Here is a 20,129-nt window from a genome sequence, read left to right as displayed (position 1 = left end):
CTTCGTTCATACTGGATGGAAGACACCATTCACAGAGAAAACTCCATATCAACATACCCATTGGCTTAAGACTCTGAAAGTAATAATTCTCCTATACTCTTCTAGAAGAACAGAAGGGGGAGAAATTTCAAGAAAACTGGAGAGTATGGATTAACCACAGACAGTAGGCATAATTATTTAGAACTGGGGTGCCACAGAGACATTGCAATGAATTACTATGACTAAAGATAGTAAGCTCAAACCAGATTTATTATACTTGGTACCCATTCTTTTTTTAGAAGTATGGAAACAGCCATGACACTTATAGATGTACACTGCCAAAACAGCCCCCCTTTTTCTTTTTTGAGGAACCTGCAATGAACTGGAATGTGTACAAACATAATGATACACCTGAAGAAGTACTATGAAAAATATGAATGACATGAAAATTACTGAAAAACACAACAGGCAGATCTTACTACACTAGAGCCTGTAGGTAGACTGGACAATAACAAACAAATGGAGGGGGAAAAAACCAGAAGCACATGAAACCACTTAATTATGTAAATAGATGGAGTTGAATATGTTTGATTTAGGCCACACATTTAGCCTCTAGATCTCTTTTCAGGATCAGCAACGAAGAGAGACAAGAAAGATTGTGGCATGTCAAATCTGGTTGGAGAAGACAAAAGAAGGTATAATCATACTCACCCAAAGAAAATATGCGAGACAGATGATCTGGCAAACTCAACCAATTAAAGTGGAAGGGTATAAATCCCAAAAAGGGAAAGTTTGCCACCATAAAAATAGGCAATGGTGATTTTCAGGAAAATGGATGGTCTGAGCAAGGTAGCAATGGACAGCTCTTACAGGTCACAAAAGACAATAAGAATAGAAGTGCTGTTATACAATGACGAAGTTAAATGAGACAAAAAGATGGTAGAAAACATTCAATCACATGCCACCTGGTCCCAATGATAAAGAGTACATGAGATATCCAAGACATATCTGAATGAATACAAGTACAAGCAAGGAGAAAAAAGCATGTCTTGAAAGACAAATGCTATAAGGAGTAGAAAGCCAAAGGCTCAAAGGTTAAGTCATGTATAAGCCTGAAAAACCACATAAAGTTCCCAGGTGAAAGAGGATCTAGACAAGGTGAGAAATTGACAAAAGGCTTCAACACATTACATGAAATACAGCAAAAGAACGAAATTAGTACCTAGCAAAAGATGGAAGGTTCTGACCAATGCTGCTCAATTACTTAAAATGATCAAGACAGGCCTTTCTTGATAATCCAGATAACAAAGGCAATAAGGTGCAGAAGAGTGGGATGACCCAACTGAAGAGAGCAATGGTAGATAGCCCATTTATGTTAATAGATGATAAGAGTAGAAGGCATACAAAAACGAAAAAGAAAAAAAAGCTACCCTGCAGGAAAATATGTATCTTTCAGGGGATTGGACAAATCCCAGACATGAAAATGAAGCCATGAAATCCTGGTATAAAAATTGGACAATCTAGATTAATGGAGGAGGGACCTCTAAATGAGGAGAGGAAGATCTTCTCTGTTATGCAAGTAAAGTAGATGGAGAAACAAAAACTGAACCAAATACAGAACAGTAATCCTAAGAACACAAGAAGGAATGTTTTGAATGATAGAGAAGGAGGCAAAGGAGGGAACAGGCACAAAAAAGAAGACTAAATTAATTCAGTTTCAGAGCAATGAAAACCCAAACAGTTGAGTGTGGCATGACTAACTAAAAGAGAGGAACTCTGGAAATGAAATTTTCTAAAATTGGAACAATTTTTGGTTTTGAAATTTGCACAAAGCTACATGAGGGTTATCTGCACTAGCCATCTCTTTAGCAGTGTAAAACAATAGGGAAGGGAGCTATCATCACCACTCACCACCAACTCTTGGGCTATTCTTTTACCAACAAAAAGTGGGAACAACTATCACTTATAATGCCCCCATGGCTGAAAGGGCGAGCATGTTTGGTGTGATGGGGATTCAAACCCACGACCCTCGGATTACAAGTCGAGTCCCTTAACCACTTGGCTGTGCCAGGCGGCAACTGGAACAAAGCCATAAAAAAACTAAAAGGTGAAAGGACTTCTCCATGGAAAGAATTCTGTTCAGATGAGAAAAGCAATTAACAACCAGATTCAAAACATCAAAAACATAGCATACCATGACAAATACAGTAATCATACAACTAGTAAAGGAAATACAGAGCACAAGTCCAAAGAACAAGTACCTTGCAGCTGATGTAAAAAAATGACCAAAAAGTTCAGGGGGATAAATACAGGCTAAATGTGGGAGGCATTTACCACTTTTTGACACAAAATTTTGGCAACCAAATTTGAAAAATCATATGAAAAAGTTAAGACAGAGAACACTCCCCTGGAGATCAGACCCTGGAGAGAGTGGCTGTGTTTAGAATTGCTAGTAACAGAAAATAAGAAATTGGTTTAAATATGAAGGACAAGATGAGGGAAGACTGGTATATTCCAGGTTGTACTGCAGAGATCAAACCAAACAGAGATATAACAGATAAGGGATCTTAAAGCATGTTCCATTAATCCCTCTGAACTTTCTGAGTCGGATGCATGTGCACACAAGCTTAACAGGGGTCATGGCTTCTTGCAAACAAGTGTTCCCAAAATCAATAGAACCTCCTACACAAGAGTAAAGGGAAAGAGACAGAAGAGCCCTGGAAGCAAAAGTTTTCATGGCACAAAGATGCAAGAGATGGTTGGTACTACCTTAAAGTTATATATGGAACTGCCCACTCTCTTTATTAGTAACAAACTTATTATCCCAGACCTATTTTTTTACTGTACTATTTTTATATGCCCATAATAGTTATTTTTGTTCTTCAATATGTGCTTTAACAAATTTTAAAAGACATTTACATTCCTTTTTTTTCATACATTTTAGTCTGATTTTATTAAAATAATCATTAACAAATTTTTAACACACAAAATTATGACCATCACAATTATTTCCATTTTCAGTAAATTCATAAAATGATTTATATTCTTTGCACATATAACACTTTTTAATTTCATTCAATCTCTTTTTATGAATGGTGATTTTCTTACGTTTTTCTAAAGGTGTTTCAACAATTTGATCACCATATTCATGTTGGACTTTTTCGTGTATTTCATTTCAGTTTCATTACAATAATCAATAGCACATCTTTTACACCAACACCTTAGTCCATTTTGATTTTATCACTTTTATTAAATTCACTAATGGTCTTTTTTAATTTAAGAAAGAATAAACTTTTATGCTTTCTCTATTTGTTAATAAAAACAATTTTATAAACACAAATTAGATATAAAAATCACTACTTTCAAACATCATTAGCAACTTTTTGAGACAGCTGAAAAAGTGTGTTTTAGAACAAAGCAACAATGGGCTATTTGCTGAGTCCACTGTAGGAAATCAACCCCTGCCCCCCCAATGTTTTGTGTTGTAAGTTATTGTCCTTAAAATTAATGACAAGAAATATTATAATGCAGCATCTAAAATGAAAATATACAAAATAGAAGAAAATAAACCAGTGTTCTGTTGCATATGTTCATCATGGGCAGTTGATGATATCATTATATATTATTATTGTAATAACCTGAGTAAGAAACTTTACTCTGAAGTAAGATACAGAATAACGTACTTTGAAAAGCTAATAAAAACACTATCAGTGAAAGAAATAATAGTTATGGAGCCTGTACAGTGGCAAAAGAATGGTGAAACTTAAGAGTTACATGATAATTTTGTAAAGATATACATACACAGAGCATAAATACTTTAGACAAGCAAATATATATATGAATTCATGTATTTTATTTTCAGCATGTAGCAAAATGGTTATATAATTTCTTTCAACAATATTTTGTTACCAAGACATAAAAAGATATCTAATTTTGTGAAGTAGATATTATTATCAAACTCCTTAACAGAAGAGTAATAAATTCAGTTCATTCTGATTGATGACATAAACGAATCAACTCTGAAGTTTATTATTTATATGCCAATCAAATCTGTAAACATGATTGCTGGAGTCAGAAAAAATAACTGAATATAAATATCAAACTCACCAACACTTTCTGAATCTTCACTGGAAGGTTCTGGAATCTCTGCTTTTACAACACTGAAAAAAATTACATTACATTTATAGACCAGTTGTTCATAATTTTAATACATTATAATCTTACAATTCACTTATCAATACATTAACTATTAACCTGTCCTTATGAAACAGGTTTAATATTTTGACAATGATACAGAAATTATGATCAAAGCACATTTCTGATTCACATTTACATCATCCTTAAGTCAGGCTGATACAAAGTTTTACATATCATAAAAATGTGTAGTTTTATGTTTAGCAGACATATAATGAAATGTACTAAGAAATTATAGTTCAGTGACAAATCATTAAGAATTTTTCAACGTAGGAATGATTGAGAGTCGAGCCTTCTGTACTCTATGTTTGTAACTTCTGGATTTTTCTTACACTGGTTCACTATCATGAAAACAATATTTTCTATAAATATTTTACCACCATAAAGTAATTTGCTGGGAAATTTTGGGTACTCATTTTTAGTACTCACATGTTTATGGTTAAGCAGTAGTGAATGTTTGAAAATTAAAGCTGTGGTGCAACTCAAGTGGTTACATATACATTCCAATAAAGTGAAAGTACATTAAATTATTGGGCACATTTCTATAGTGTATATAAACTGTAAAAACAAAAAGTTTAATTTTTTATAATTGAAATAATTTTCAAACAGTTAGCTACTTCTAATGTACTGAAAGCTCTTCTTTTTGAGTTTGAGCTCATGCTGCGATAAAAACCTGTGATAAACTCTGTTTGCAGACTTGATCATTTGTAACCATAAACTGAAATATATCTCCGAGTGAGCTGTATCCTCATGAAATTTGCCAAGGTTTTAGTAAACATTATAAATTTGTTCTGAAAAAAAAAAAAACCATCAGACACAATAGACTACTTTTACTAAAGATTTGCCTGTAAAACTTTATCAAGTTTTTACTTAGTCAGTCTAAATGCTAAGTGATTTGCATACAAAGAATAATTCTTTTTTAATCTGTCAACTTGCACGTTTTAATTACAATATTTCTAGAAACATCTAAAATCTAAATGAATAGCAACAGTTACTTTTTTGGGTAAAACGTCATATTTTCTCTCCCATTTCCTCTACTTTAACACACAATTGTAGTAATTTCATTAAATGAACAACCACAAAATACAAAATAAAACCAATAACACATTTTTTCTAGAATGACTGCAAATTAGAACAGAGAATTTCAATTATTTATTAAAGCACCCTCAGCAACATAATCTTTTCACATCTGCTTCCTAATAATCTTAATAACTTTACTATGTTAATTATTCACATTGTGAAAACTTTGTGTTAGTAATCAATCAGGTTACAATCAAATGACACTGCTTAAGCTAATCAAATGTTTTATTCACTTTTATATTTTCTTTTTGTTACGTGACCTAAAAGGTTTCTAATGTTTAAAAATAATATAATAATAGATAACAAATGTATATGAAAAATAAGTAGTTTTGGAGTTTCATTACAGCTAAAGCTTATTTTCATAATTTGCACTTGACAGAATACCTTCTTAGCATTTGTTTTTCATGCTATGCTGGTTCTCCACAAAATCATTTGTTTCTTTTAAATATGCATTTTAGAATACAAAAACATGTATCAGAATATCTCAAAACAACTATCATTTAACTTATTGCTATAGACTCAGTTGTGTCAACTGAGTTTGTGGTCCCAAAGTGACCATCAGTCTTCATGTTACAAATTTTAATGAATTTTGTGAAACATCATGAAGTATGTGACAAACTTTCAGTAAACAAGTCTTTCAACTACAGTTTTTTTTTTTACAATGAAAGTCCCTTGAAATGCTTTTCTGCAAAAACCATTGTGTTACATTTGAAATTTAATTAAACACCTTTATTACAAGTGTGTATAAATGAAAGTTAACTTTTTCCTAAACTGATTTCCAGGATTTTCATTCTTTACCCATTGAAGCATTGAAAACTCTTTTTTTTTTTTACCACACTCAAATGCTTTAAGACAAATTCTAATATGCATATTTCTCTACTGACTTCAATATGCCCTTTATCTAGGTACTTTATATAAGCACTTCATTCCAGCAATATAATCACTTTTTGAGACATAAACTGTCTTTTAGTGTGGAGGTAGGGTGGAAGAGTGTCAGAAGAGTTAAGTATTATTGGAGATATATTTTCAGTTTAGGAAAATGTTAACTTCTAAAACATATTTACCATCCACTTTCACAATAGCTAGAATCCCACACTGAGAAGGTGGAGAAGCCAGTACAGACATAATCCATACAGAAAGCATCTGTATAGAACAGGCATGTAACAAAAAAGTACAAGAATGGAAAACCTCATAACATCCAGAACAGATGTTCTCTTCACCTGGAACTTAGTTCCTATATTAAAGGAGGAATAGAATACGAGTAATCTTCAGCAATAGACCAGCCCCAACCAGAGAGCTAAGATTCCACAACCCAAGGTTTGTGGCACCCATATCCTATGTTGGTGGCGAAAGATATTTGGACAAAAATACTATATCATATATATATGTATGTTATAATTGAAAGTTTTGTATTATCTAAGTTCTAATTTTTTTTTTTTAATTTCAATAAAAACCTTTGAAAAAATATTTAAACTTAGGTTTTATTGTCACATGACCCAAGAGCTATAAAAAATCTCAATTTTTGCAGTCTATATCTTGAATCACATAACATCAGTTCTGTGTTTATATTTTTAGTATGTTTTCTTGCCCTAGTGGCATGTACATTTCAAAGTTCTTCAGCTAAATCCAGAAGAAACAGGTACTAAGTTTTGTCAACCCCTGATGGATGTCACATCCACCTTCTTCAGCTACCCGTGAGCTTTACAACTCATGTGTTTAGTCATTAGAAAGGGCCCATTTTTACTGATCTAACAACAGTTTTTCTAAAATTGGCATTAGGCTGTCATCATTGGGTAGATGTGACTGCTTGTAGTATTGTTGGTTGCTTGATCCACAACAGTATTTCAGTTGTTTCTTAAATAAGTATGCCATAATTAGATAGTTAAATTGTATACAAGTTTTACTTTTATATTTTAGTTAATTATGCATTATTTGTGTTTTAAACTTCATATATGAAAGGTTTAATAATATTTTTTTATTACCAAGTGATTAAAAAACAATTTTGCTCAAGACTGAAGTATCTCTGAGATTAATTGATATGTGTTGACATGAAAATAACAAATGGTAAAGAACAGGAAAGGAAGGCAAAACATTAAAGTGTCAGTGAACATGAAATTATGTTCATGACCCAAAGAAGATATTTAAAGACTGTTATACAAAGGTAAGTACATATTTCCATTTCTTAATTTTAACCATTTCATTGCACTCTACATTGATGATAACAGCTAGAGTGATATAGTATTGAATATGGAAAATATATAATAAATATTTTCTTTCAAAAAAAAATTTTGTTTACAAATTCCTAGAAAAAATGAAAATTAAATATTTTTATGACACTACATACTTTTGAGAAAGTTCTCAAATTTCACGAAAGTTATGTAACCTACTAATGATGTTTGTATATTGCTTACATAAGGTTAGTTGACATTTTCCTTACCTGAGATTGTATTTCCTACAGACATTCACCTCTATACACAAATTAGCTATTTTTGTCATTGTAGCTACCAGAGGGCTGTACAACACTAGCCTCAAGGTAGCTCCCATCTAATTTCACATGATTATAATTGCATTGCACCACTGTATGATGTCATAAAATAACAAAAGTCTTCACACCTCCACACACGCACACTATCTTCTACGCATTTGTACTCAAGAACCTTCATTCTTTAATGAGGCAAGTAAAAAAATATTTACCGGAAGTGGAGAGCTGATGGGAATAGTTGCAGAAGTATCTATTCTCAGAATGTGTTAATACCCATAACCAGCCATTCTGAGATATATTTTTATTTCAACTGGGTTTCTCATCATCAAGAGGTATCTATTGTAAATGCATCGTCAGGTAAAGAAAATGTTAAACTGGAGATGACAGTTCACCTCTTCACAAAGATTACTACATTTTACACCTTGTAAAATGTTACATCATGGAAGATGCACCCTAATTTTGGAAAGACAATTCTAAGAAAAAAATATTTTGACTCAGCAACCAACACCTTGATGCAGCCTTGACTTTTTTCAACCTACTGAGTAAATACCATCAAATACATCATATTTTTCACAGTATATTGATAATATTAGTTAAGTTTAATATTTTATGCTATTGAAAATACTTGTAATTGGTAAGTAATAGGATTATGATCTGTATGAGAGATTGTTTTAAGTAGACCCTAAGCTAACCTCTTGCTTTAGCCCATCACTTTTGTCTTGGAAAATGCATGGGGATTTTTTCATGGTATTTTGTAAAGAAAAAAAACCTGTGTCCTTCAAAGCATAAAATACAGTAACTAGAATCCCTGCAGGAGGAGGAAATGTTGTATATAACATCTAGAGTGCTCACCTCAAATTAACTAGCTACATATAGAGGAAAGACTGGTATAGAGTGTGGCAACATCAACTCCAATAACTAGGCATAGGCATAGAAGAAGAACATGTGATAAGTGTTAGTGTGTGTGCATGTGTGTATGTAGGTACTGTATAGTCAGGCTCATTTCTGTTCAAGCAAACACATACTATAAAATAGGTTCTCTCTGTAGTAATAGGGCATTGTATCTTGTATTATTGATCCATATTTGTTCTGTGTTCATCTGAACTCTACAAAACAGCTTCTGGCTATAGGAAGAGGGCATAGACATTTACTATGTGCTCACCTCAACTCTACTGTACAAATTTGTAGGAGTAGAACACTGTTGTTAATGTGTGCTTATCTAATGCTACTGAACAGACTCTTGCAATAGGAGATGGGCACAGTCATTTAGTGTGTGTTCACCTAAACTCTACTGGACATACTCAGGCTACAAGAGGGTGACATAAGTGATATATCTGTTTTACATGAAGAGTGACCCACACTACACTCACAGTGTTACTGCCACCCCACTTCTCACTATATTGGTACTTCTTGTTCCGGCCCTACCAGTTGTGTTCCAGTCACTGAGGGTTTTGCATGGTCCACCACCCCCACAGCTAGTAGAAACTGGCAAGTGTCTTCCATGCTCCACTTTACAAACAAATGGAGGATGTAGAGGGAAGACCTAGAAGACATATCTAGAACCCCATTGGTCCTTCTCTCTGAATAGATTTTTTTACCAGAAGCAGTGCAACAAAAAACCAGAAAGTCCTATTTTTAGAATCCAGCAAACACAAGCTAGAGAAGTGGACAAAATGCTTCCCTGGTTCTGGCTTTTTTCAATACAGTCTATGTAATAGATACAGTCTGGATTGGACAACAGAGTGAATATATGTACATATATAACTAACAGGAATACTTCAAATGGTCTTGCAGTACACTCTATCCCACAGTAAGCACATGTGAAGTCAGGGCAGATGGTGTAAGCAATATGTGTTATCTCAGCTTGATTCAGATTTTGTACAAGTACACCCTGGGAGACAACATCAATAGGTTCCTATATAATGAAAAATGGGCTCTGAAAGAGAAATAGTATGTAAACCTGTCAAAAAGATGAAGTGACTGAAGAATGGTAACCAGTGGAAGTAAAAAATCATTAAGAGATAAAACAGTTAAAGGTTTAGAGCAGGATATGAATCTGTAAAGACAGTTTACCTGCCTACCTGGCAAAGCTTGATCAGGAAAGACAGGGAATAGATGTAAGAGAATGAAAAATGTTATAAGATGCAAAGAAGAGGGAAATAGTCTGCAAAAATCTATATCCTGAGATAAACATGACAAAAGAAGAGTTAAAAGACCCTTCAAAGAAGCCCTACTTATACAGCAACTGCAACCAAAATTAAATCAATGTAAAGGAACACCTTTATACCTATACTAATTAATAACCTAACATCCAACTGCAACGCCCCACATAATTCCGTACCCGTTTATACTCTCGTCCCTAAGATGTGTCCAGCAATGGTCAATTACTAACTCTCTTTGCTAACCTGAAGATGACCTAGAAAGGTCAAAACGTTGTTCTATGCTTATCAATAAAAGTGTTAATACCCATTCTAGCCCTTCTGAGATACAGTTAATAAACTCATTATATAAAGGAAAAGGAAGAAATTCATGGAAAATTAGGGGTCTTAAGATAAAGAGAGAACAAAGATTCAACAGGACACAGGAGTCAAGACAGGCATGAACAGCATAATAGGTAAAGACAAAAAAAAAGGGAGATAAAAGAGAAATACAGTCTGTAATCCAAACAGCAGGAGTCAAAAGAAGAAAAGATCAGTATGGAGAGAGTAAAAGACAAGTGCAGAGGAAAAGAGTGAAAGAAGCATCAAAAGAAAAAAAATATTGGAACAATGGTAATAAGAGAAGTTGGAGGAAACAAGTATGAAGAGAAAAACTGTACAAAAGCCATGAAGGGAAGCCTGAATATTAAGTGAACTAATAAGGCAGTCAAAGAGGAACCAACAAAGAAAGAAAGTAATATATAAAAAAATATATATATAGGAAAAGATAAAATGAGGCTTAGTTAAGAAATTGACAGTCAGAGTTTAAAATGAGGAACAAATAACTATGGAGGACCTTAAAAGAGGAAGCCCAAAATTGAGAAATCATTTAACCCTTTCAGCACAGACTGATAAATTTTGTATCATTTTGATATGGAAAGGAAGAATATATATGGAAAAAACCATACAATAACTCTAAGCATTTCTCACAAAACCTAGTAAGATTTTATTAAAGTTTGACAGTAGTTAATTGTATTCAAGAGTGTTAAAACAGTTCAATTGTACAGTGACTTTCAATTTAAGTATGAAACACTTTTATTCATCTTATAGTTTTCATATTTCATTTGCATAATCTCTAGAGCCTCCTAAAAAGATAGAGGTTTTTTAAGGTAAATGTTTATATATTTAATTTTCTCTACCACATTACTAACTCTAGTTTTTATCATCAACATATATCAACTAAAATTTGTAAACAGAAAACAAAATACATATCTTTTAATTTTTTGTCAATTACTTTAAGATTTTTCCTTTTGTTAAGTTTGTAAGTTCAGACATTTTTCCTTTCACATATAGTTAATTTTTAATGTTTTCTTTTTCTTTTCAGCTCTTCACCATTTATTAATCTCAATACAAGTCAACGGTGCCCTCAAGGCATATTACACTTTCTTTGACAGAAATACACAACCCTTAACAAAATTTTCATTCAGTCAGTAAGATCATAAGCTTTCAGAAAGAATGGAAAGTATGGTGTGTGTGTCTATATATACACACACACGTTAAAAATGTTTAAACCTTCTAATTATGTATTTTAAAACATAACATATATAATTAACCACAATATAACAGTAAAGCATAAATAATATTTAAACTGTAATTAACTATAACATATTGAGGTAAGTAACACACATAAGTGCTATAGTCAATCAAGCAGCCAACAAAAAATTACATGTACCCCATGACAGCAAATTGGTACCAATCTAGAAATAACCACTATTAGATAATAGTATAAAATGACCTCTTTCTAATGAGTACACACATGTATGTGGCATCTACATGCAGACTATGAAGCTCAAATCTTCTGATGGTGGGCATGGCAGCCATCGGGTTGAAAATATTTATTACTTCAAATCATAACATACATTATAATATTGATTTCATTCACATACACTGATAGTAAAGGTGTTTAATTAAATTTTCAAGATAACAAAGTGACTTGTGCAGTAAAGCATCTAAAGGGTTCCTATTGCTAAAGGGTTAAGAGGGGTGCAAACCAAGGGTAAATAAACTCTTTGGAAGATATGAGTGTGAAGAATATTCTAATGATATAATATGGACTAGCTCAAAGAGGCAGTGTGCCATAAAGACAGAAACTGTTGGAAAAGGACATGAATGAACTCAGAAGTGTATGGTTAATGCCTGAAAGGAAAAGATCATGTAACAGGAGCCGCAAGAATGATTGCAAAGGGAAAAAAACAAACAAAACAGAATAGGATGAATGAAACACCATTAGGGATAAAAATGGAAATATGTCTGATGAAGAATAAGAAGGGCAAACACATTAATGCAGAATGACCACTTTATCCAATGTTTAAACGGTGGATGTCCTGCCCTCATCAAAATATGTACTGCAATCAGAAAGAGAGGTATTAAATAGGGAAAGACCTGGTTTGAGAGGCAGTAAGGGAACACAAAAAGTTGTATGGGAAAAGTCCAGTCACTGTGACAAATCCTTAAGCAGCAGCTCACAAAAACAATCAAAGAACTACAAGATATCAAACCAAGAATTCAAAAGGACCACTGGAAAAGATACATGAAAGCATGCCCTAACAAAACAAGGGAAGTTCAAAGGAATCCAGTATCCTCAGAAGTGAAAGAACCTCTCATTAACAGGGAAAGGTGGGAAGCAAAGAAATACATATGACATCTGTGAAAGGAAAAGAAAGTTGTTGCCTATGTTTGTAATATTCACTCTTAATATTTTGCAAGCAATTTGTAAGAGTGAAAAAGACAAAGATTATACACAAATAGTCAAATAACATTTAATTTTAAGAAGAAATGTGAATGAGTACATTTCAGTGTATTAGAAAAAATTTGACTTGCTCTATAACCTTTTAATTTCCTACATTATAGCATTTCATTCTACATTTAAACCACTCTAAAAATATTTGCTTTCCTTAAATGTTTATACTATTACTGGCTACACATTGTATGATAAATGTGCAAGTGTTTTGTGTCTGTAAGTGACTGATAATTGTGAGATATGATTCCAGGTATGTGCAAACTTAGCACGACTGCAATTACATATTGCAAAGAACAACTCTGGAACAATGACAGTTGAACTCATTAAGGAGCAAAAAAAATCATCACAGAAAACCATTAAAACAATAATAAAGAATATGAAATATTTAAAAATAAAATACTATAATAAAAATATAATCTATACAAATGGAAACCTTAAACACAAACTTGTTTGTCAACCTGATTTACCAGAAAACTTGAGCATGTTAATGATGGTTGTCGAATATACTTTTATTCTATTATAAATTTGGAATCTTAAACAAGATAACATTTTAAAATCCTTTTGAATAACTTTTAATCTCCCTATTCTTTTAACTTACATATGTACACACAGAAGTTTCTTAGAACCTGACAAAGACAAATGATCAATTGATAGTTCTTAAGTGGTATAAATAAACTTTTACAAACCCAAACTACATTAACTGAAACATTAATGCCAATAATGTATTTTCCACAAATATTTTAGATGGATATACACAACAATTTCTTAGACCAATAATAACAATCTTGAAACAAAGAATATAAGTTAAAGCTATCAAAGTTTAAACAAATTATAAGCAACAACAGGAAGAATAGTTGCACAGACAAAAGAAACCCTACAAATAACTTATAAAATGTTATAACAAATCACTATACCACTGAATGAAGTATTACACTTTTATTCTAATAATTGTTGCTCTGAGCATGTGCAGATGGATATGAAGAATGACTAAGTGATTCTATAAAGTTCATTTAAGTGTCAGCATTACACAATGTTCAGGCAAAGACAGTGACAAGCTGAGTGTGATATCTGAAGTCAAGGATATCTTTCACACATTTAGAAATCAACAAATTTCAAGTCTAGATTTATCCACTAAAGTAGTTAAGCACTATGCACAAACAATTTAAAATAATTCATACATCCTAAATATATATTTAGGATTTTTGGTTAGTCTCTTTCATTTGTATGGTGTATATAAAGTTGAAAATGCCAACTATTAAAATTAATTAAATTTTTGTATATGAATAACTTATAAATACTTTAAACAATACTAATATATTCCTTAACTTTAAAAAATTTAATTAATAATACATTTTGAGTCAATATATATATACAGACACACACACACGACATAGTATCCAAACATGTTACTGTAATTAGAAAAATTTGCCTGCCTTAAGACATAGTATCAATGAAGTTCTTCCCAATACAGAAAATTAGGTTAGCTCTCAATTAAAATAAGTAATCTGAAAATACTGGTAATCAACCTTTTTCAGAATATAAAAAGTTTTACTGAGATGCTGTATTTTACAGTGTTCACAACACTGACCTTTTTTCACCAAGTGTCTGACCTCCTATCTTTATTTTTAATTTCAGAGCAGGCTTAACAGATTCACTAATGACTGATGCCTCTGGACTTCCATATCCAGATCCTTCCTCTCCATCTTGATCTGCTGTTCGTTTTTTCTTGTGTTTCTTATGTTTATGTTTTTTATGCTTCTTCCGTGGTGAAGTAGTTAAAATCTCTGAAACAAGAAAAAAACAAATAAATTAATTACATGTACAGTAAAACCTCAATTATCTAACTCAGTATTGGTTGACATGAACGATTAACCAATTCCAAAAGTAAATCGCAGGGTTATTCATCTTATATGAGGTTCATTGTTCATTGAAACTGATGATGAAAACCTTTTGTACATGTAAACAATACAAAGTGGATACCTTGCATAACATCACTCACTTTAAAATATAATAAACATTATTTAAACTTGAAGAACTGATTCTTTTACATGCCTCTCTCTCAGTTTTGATAAACCAAAAGACATTCAGCAGTTACCAGAAGGTTGTAGAATTGCTAAGGTTACTTCTACATTTCAAGTTAATAATAAGTGTTGACCTAGAAATTACAAGCTACTTAATTTTACTTCCACGTTACAAAAAGTACTAGTCTGATAAAAGCTTTTAAAAATTATACTTCTGTTTCTTTTTTATGTGTGTAATATTTATGTAAGACATAATTTTACAGAAAAAATTTTAAATCTGCATCCAAAATGCTACACATACAATTTTCAGTTTGTGCATATGCACTTTTGTCCCACACATTATTATCTGATAAAGAACACTAGTCTGAAACATTATCTTCTTTTGGTAATTATAAAACTTAGTGATTTTCTAAATCTATGTTTTATTTCAGTATCTTTGTTTCTGATTCCATTAACTGTATCTACTTTTTTCATAAAGCTTCTGCTTCACAAAAATGACTCTTACATAGAATGAACACAAAACACTGGAATTACAGGTTTACAAAACTATTAAACTGGCTCTAGTAAATAAATCCACATTTCCTAAATTAATTTGCTATCCTAACAAGTTGAAGACTGAACCTTGTTATTTTACAGAAGTTCACTGACATATGTACATCAAATACAATAAAAAATCCTCTACTTGAAGACACACCAGAAATTACAACTTCCTCTATCAAAATTTAAAAAAAAAGAAACCAACCATAGAAATTGTCACAATTGCAATAATTTGAAACTCTCACCCAGCAAACTGAACATACTAAGTAAAGGATTTCTCTCTACCAAAGTTAGAATCAATATATTTTGCATACTGGAAAATATCTTTTTTGTACAGATTAAAGTTGAAAACCCATTTTTCCAAAATAATCATTTTCCTCTACTGAAATGTTTTCTGATAGGTACTTAACTCGCATAAATAACTATTATTGTTCAGTGCTTCCCCATACTCGTAAAAAGATTTTTGCATTTCATAAGCCTTAATCTCCCATATACCCTATGTTCAATTTCATACTAAGTAATGTGTGTTGAAGTTCATACTATTTGAAGGTGTGGTGAATAAAACTGGGAACAGAAGATGCCTAAAGAAAATGTATCATGTGTGTTACACATCTTCTCTCCTCTATTTTATCCATCACTTCTTGGAAAAGTATGAAATTAAATGTAAATTACTCACTCTAAAGTAATCAATGCTTAGACAAATCATACTGTTATAGCCTTCAAGGTTGTTTGGTTAAAATCAGATTCCTACTATCACATCTTCCCTTTCAGAATTTGTTAATAGTTCTCTCTTATGTTTAATTATATATTACCTACAACCAGTAGAATGTCAAAGTTTTTTGTCTCTAAAATAACATATTATGATGTGTCCTGAATAGATAAAACTTCAATTTCACTTATAATAAAACTTTGGTTTCCATGGGAATTACAACAGCTAGCTCGGGTGAATTTGTGACAGTTCTTGATGTATAATTACAAAGCAGCAAAAAATGTGATTGTTAGAAGAAATTGTCTGCTTTTTGCATGTAATTAATCTATGTTATCTGGTGCATTATTTAGCTGAATAAAAGTTATTTAGTGCATTACTACAGTCTGTATAAGAAAATAGGCTTAATTTTTATTGACAATCATTAGCAAGAAAAAAAGAGGTTTGGATACTACTTTATTTCTTTTTCATGTTTATTCTTCACTTATTATAAAAGTAAATACAATATAAAAATATATCTTTTCAGGTTAGATTAGATTAAGTAAACTAAATGATAAAAATAGTAATAATATAAATGTTTCACTAAGCAGGCATGCAAGCAGCTTGTAGTACATTGTGGGTAATATAATTTGATAGAACAACACGACCTTCACATGCCCAGTCATTTACAACTTATAATAGCATGGGTAGTAGTTATACACAGTTCAAAGGACAATACAATTTAAGTATAAATAGATGTATATTGTTACAAGCTAAAAACTACTAGGATATATAAATGTAGTTTCACGTTACAATTTGAAGCTATTCAAGAAAGTTTGTTTTTCTCTTGATTAGAGGTTGGTTTTGAGATAGGGTAGAGAAAATACCAGATAAAATTATCAAGTTTTACTGAAAATTACATTTGAAATGCATTTATGCAGTTTTAGAGATTACACAAAGGAAATTTGAGATTTTTGAGACAAAGTAAAGTATATTTAATCTTCACACGAAAATTACTTTGCACATAGACTAATTCAAAACAAACACTCAATATATTCACAAACAAATCTTTATTTTAGTTTATTAAAATACTTCACTAAGAAATATGACTTTTTTGTATGTGAAAGACATTACCTGAAAAACTGCAAAATGTAAAGATATACACACTGTATTGAAAGTGAGAAGTATTAAATCTATAAAGACTTTAAATGAGTACAAAGAGGCCATGTGGTTGGTCAAATTGAAAGAGCCCATGTTGGGAGAGTTAAACAACACTTATGAAAAGTCCATCCAAGCTCCTTGCTGTTCCACCAACCATAAGAATGCCTGGCACACCAACATTTCAAGCATTCCTCTGGTTGGCAGGCAGCAGATTGATTGATAGTTAGACCCCAACAAAACCAATATGATAGCAGTATGTAAACAACTGTCATACGAGCATTAGTCTATTGACCTGAAATAATATTTATCCAGCTACCAGCACTTAATCTAACTAATTGTTAGTATAATATTTAATTAGTATGAACAACCCCTTTTATGCTTCACCACTATTTAATTTAAAATCATTTACAATTTTGTGGATTGCAAAGTATATTGGCATGGAGACTAGGTACGATAGATAAGCTATATTACTTGTTAGCAAAAAGATGTTGACCATGTCTTTTTAGAAGTCTTCAAAACCTGGGCAAATGCCAGGTGCCAAGAAAAAAAAAACAAAAAAACCACCAAACTTCAGCAAGTTCAGAGGCTACAAAGCTGAAACATAATGCTAGTTGTAAAGCAAAATTTGTCTGCAATTAAAAAGAAGTTTCCTTGAGTGAGGCATGATGAGCAGAAGGCTGCACTTCACTGCACCATCTGCTGTCAATTCCTAAATATGATGATCAATAAGCTCATCATACTTTATGATTTCCATCTAAACTTTATAATTGTAAAAGTGATGTGTCCAAAATTCATACAAGGGAATGAGATGACAACAAAAATTAATTTGTCATTTCAGTGATTCATTATTGAAGTGTAACAACTTCAGTGAGACATGATTCACTAGTCTCATGGGTGCAGAAAAAAGCACCAACTGTGCAAGGTTGCTGCCTAGAGACAACAACTGAGCCAGAGCATGCCAGTTCCACCTTTTAGAAGAAGAGTTCAGAGGATGGAGAATAAACTTCAAGAAGGCATGGTCAACAAAATGAATGCTGCTTATTTTGAATAAATTGCCATTCACTCTTTTATATGGATGCATCAGCAGAACTAGAGGCAATATCCCCAACTGGTGCAAAAGGAACAGTGTCTGTGCAATGTAAATATAATATCTCACCCAGTGCCCTCATTTGACATTGGTATAAACCTTAACCTATAAATGTTACAAACTTAACTAATTTAAAGTTTTTATACTTGTACTATAGCCTTTATGAATTACAGTGCTGGAATTGCTTCCATCCTGTCCAACAGTAGCATCTATTTTTTCTCATTTTCAGATTTATTATGGATATCAATTATATGAAGCATGCCAAAATTTTAAAGAAACCACAGGTTGTAAGGTATTTAAACATAATTATTAATGTTGCAATACACTCTGTAGTGCTGGAGAATGAGTTGGAGTATATCTATTTGTTTGCAGAGAAGGGTCCAATAAATGCCTATCTGAGTATTCAGGACATCAAGCATGTCAGTGCAGAGGGAGTCCTGAATGCAATACATACAAATGAGTTTCAAATACATAACAACACAACCAAAGAAATGAGATAAAAATATAGATATTTTCAACAGTATATTCACTGTCATTCCTGACATTACCTTATAATATTCACTTCTTAATTTAGCTTTCAATAAGACTGGAATGGAAGAATGGATGACCAACTTGATTGTAACTTTAAATGATGGTAGGGCTGCTATCATTCTAAAAAAAAAAGACAAAGGTCACAACCCACAGCAGACAGAGCAAAGACTCTCCATGAGTTTCAAATGGTTGCTGAAGTACTAGAGGAAAACGTGTTGAAAGCTACAACACTCCAGTGTGCCTACTGGTTGCCTTACATTCATCATGCAACAAAGGTACTAAATTTTGATATTTCTTCTGCATAATGAGTCTTTTGATATTATTCTAATTAACTATCTGTTACATTACTATAAGCACTGTTGATATTGATATTCAAATTAAAATTATGTATTTTTCTTTGTTTATTTACTACTACATTTACATTGTGTGTGACAATTTTTCAGTCACTCTCACCCACTCTGAAGACTTGGTAAATCCAGACCACTGCTAAAAGCCATCTGCCTCTGCCTTTGGGAAGGCAAACAACATTGTCATGTATTTGCATGACTACAACAACAATCTTTTCATGTGTTTCATCTGTGATGTTCTTAATTGTATGTATGATTACAACAATAATCTTTTCACATTTTACATCTGTGATGTTCTTGATTGTCTGTCTGATTACAACAGTAATCATGTATTTCATCTATGATGTTCTTGAATGTCTCATGGTGTTGAGCAAGTCTTTCCAAAAAAAGACAATCTTACAGTATGCCAAGCATTTGACAGCCAGGAAAGGCTGATATGTAAGCATTAAGTCTACATAATGTGAATGTATGTATTGTAATTGCTTCAATGCATATTCAATAATAAATGTTTTAAACCATAATAAAGCACAAGTTATTATGTCTGTTATACAGGTGTCACTTTTAACTTGACTTGACCAAAAAGTGAAATGGGCTCAGATATATTGCATGTATTCCACTCAGTTGAATAGAATGAAAAGTATAAATATGAAGCTCAAGAATCAAAGAATCACATTTCAGCTTGTCAGAGCAGTAGTCATAGGTAAGTTTAATTAAGCAAGAATGCTTTATCTATTTTTAATGCTACTTTAGTCTAATCATGTAATATGGATTACAATGAACTACCTCTCCATAAGTAGTTCTGAACATCTCAAACATTCTACATAAATAAATATATTTTGCATGTTATTGAATGGAAAAAGACAGTTGTAGTTCCTGTTTGCACTGTACTGCAATAAGAAAAATTCCATCATCATCTATCTTGATGAAAGGCTGAGGGTTCTGCAGCAGGACAGCATTGCATCAAAGTTCAGTGTGCTGAACCCATCCTGTTGACTAACATCCAAAGATCTTAGCAGCTATGGCTGGAACAAGGTATGGAGTCTGATCATGTTTTATGTGAAACTTCTGAATGAAGAATTTGCACTGT

The 20,129-nt window shown here is 32.2% G+C and overlaps 1 protein-coding gene across 4 annotated transcripts in view; it reads right to left on the bottom strand.

Moving 5' to 3' along the window:
- Nucleotides 1-20,129, bottom strand: part of LOC143226021 (INO80 complex subunit B) — a 58,948-nt gene that overhangs the window by 29,870 nt on the left and 8,949 nt on the right. For all 4 annotated transcript variants that reach the window (XM_076456426.1, XM_076456395.1, XM_076456417.1 and 1 more), the window contains exons 3-4: nucleotides 14,262-14,457; nucleotides 4,087-4,139 (exon numbers count right to left, since the gene is read on the bottom strand). In XM_076456426.1, coding sequence (XP_076312541.1) covers nucleotides 4,087-4,139; nucleotides 14,262-14,457 — 249 coding nt within the window. The remainder of the gene's footprint in view (nucleotides 1-4,086; nucleotides 4,140-14,261; nucleotides 14,458-20,129) is intronic.

The sequence above is a fragment of the Tachypleus tridentatus genome, chromosome 1 (genome assembly GCF_004210375.1).
Source record: "Tachypleus tridentatus isolate NWPU-2018 chromosome 1, ASM421037v1, whole genome shotgun sequence".
Taxonomy (NCBI): Eukaryota; Metazoa; Arthropoda; class Merostomata; order Xiphosura; family Limulidae; genus Tachypleus; species Tachypleus tridentatus.
The sequence above is the reverse complement of the archived record's forward strand: the minus strand, read 5'-3'. Positions and strand labels throughout refer to the sequence as shown.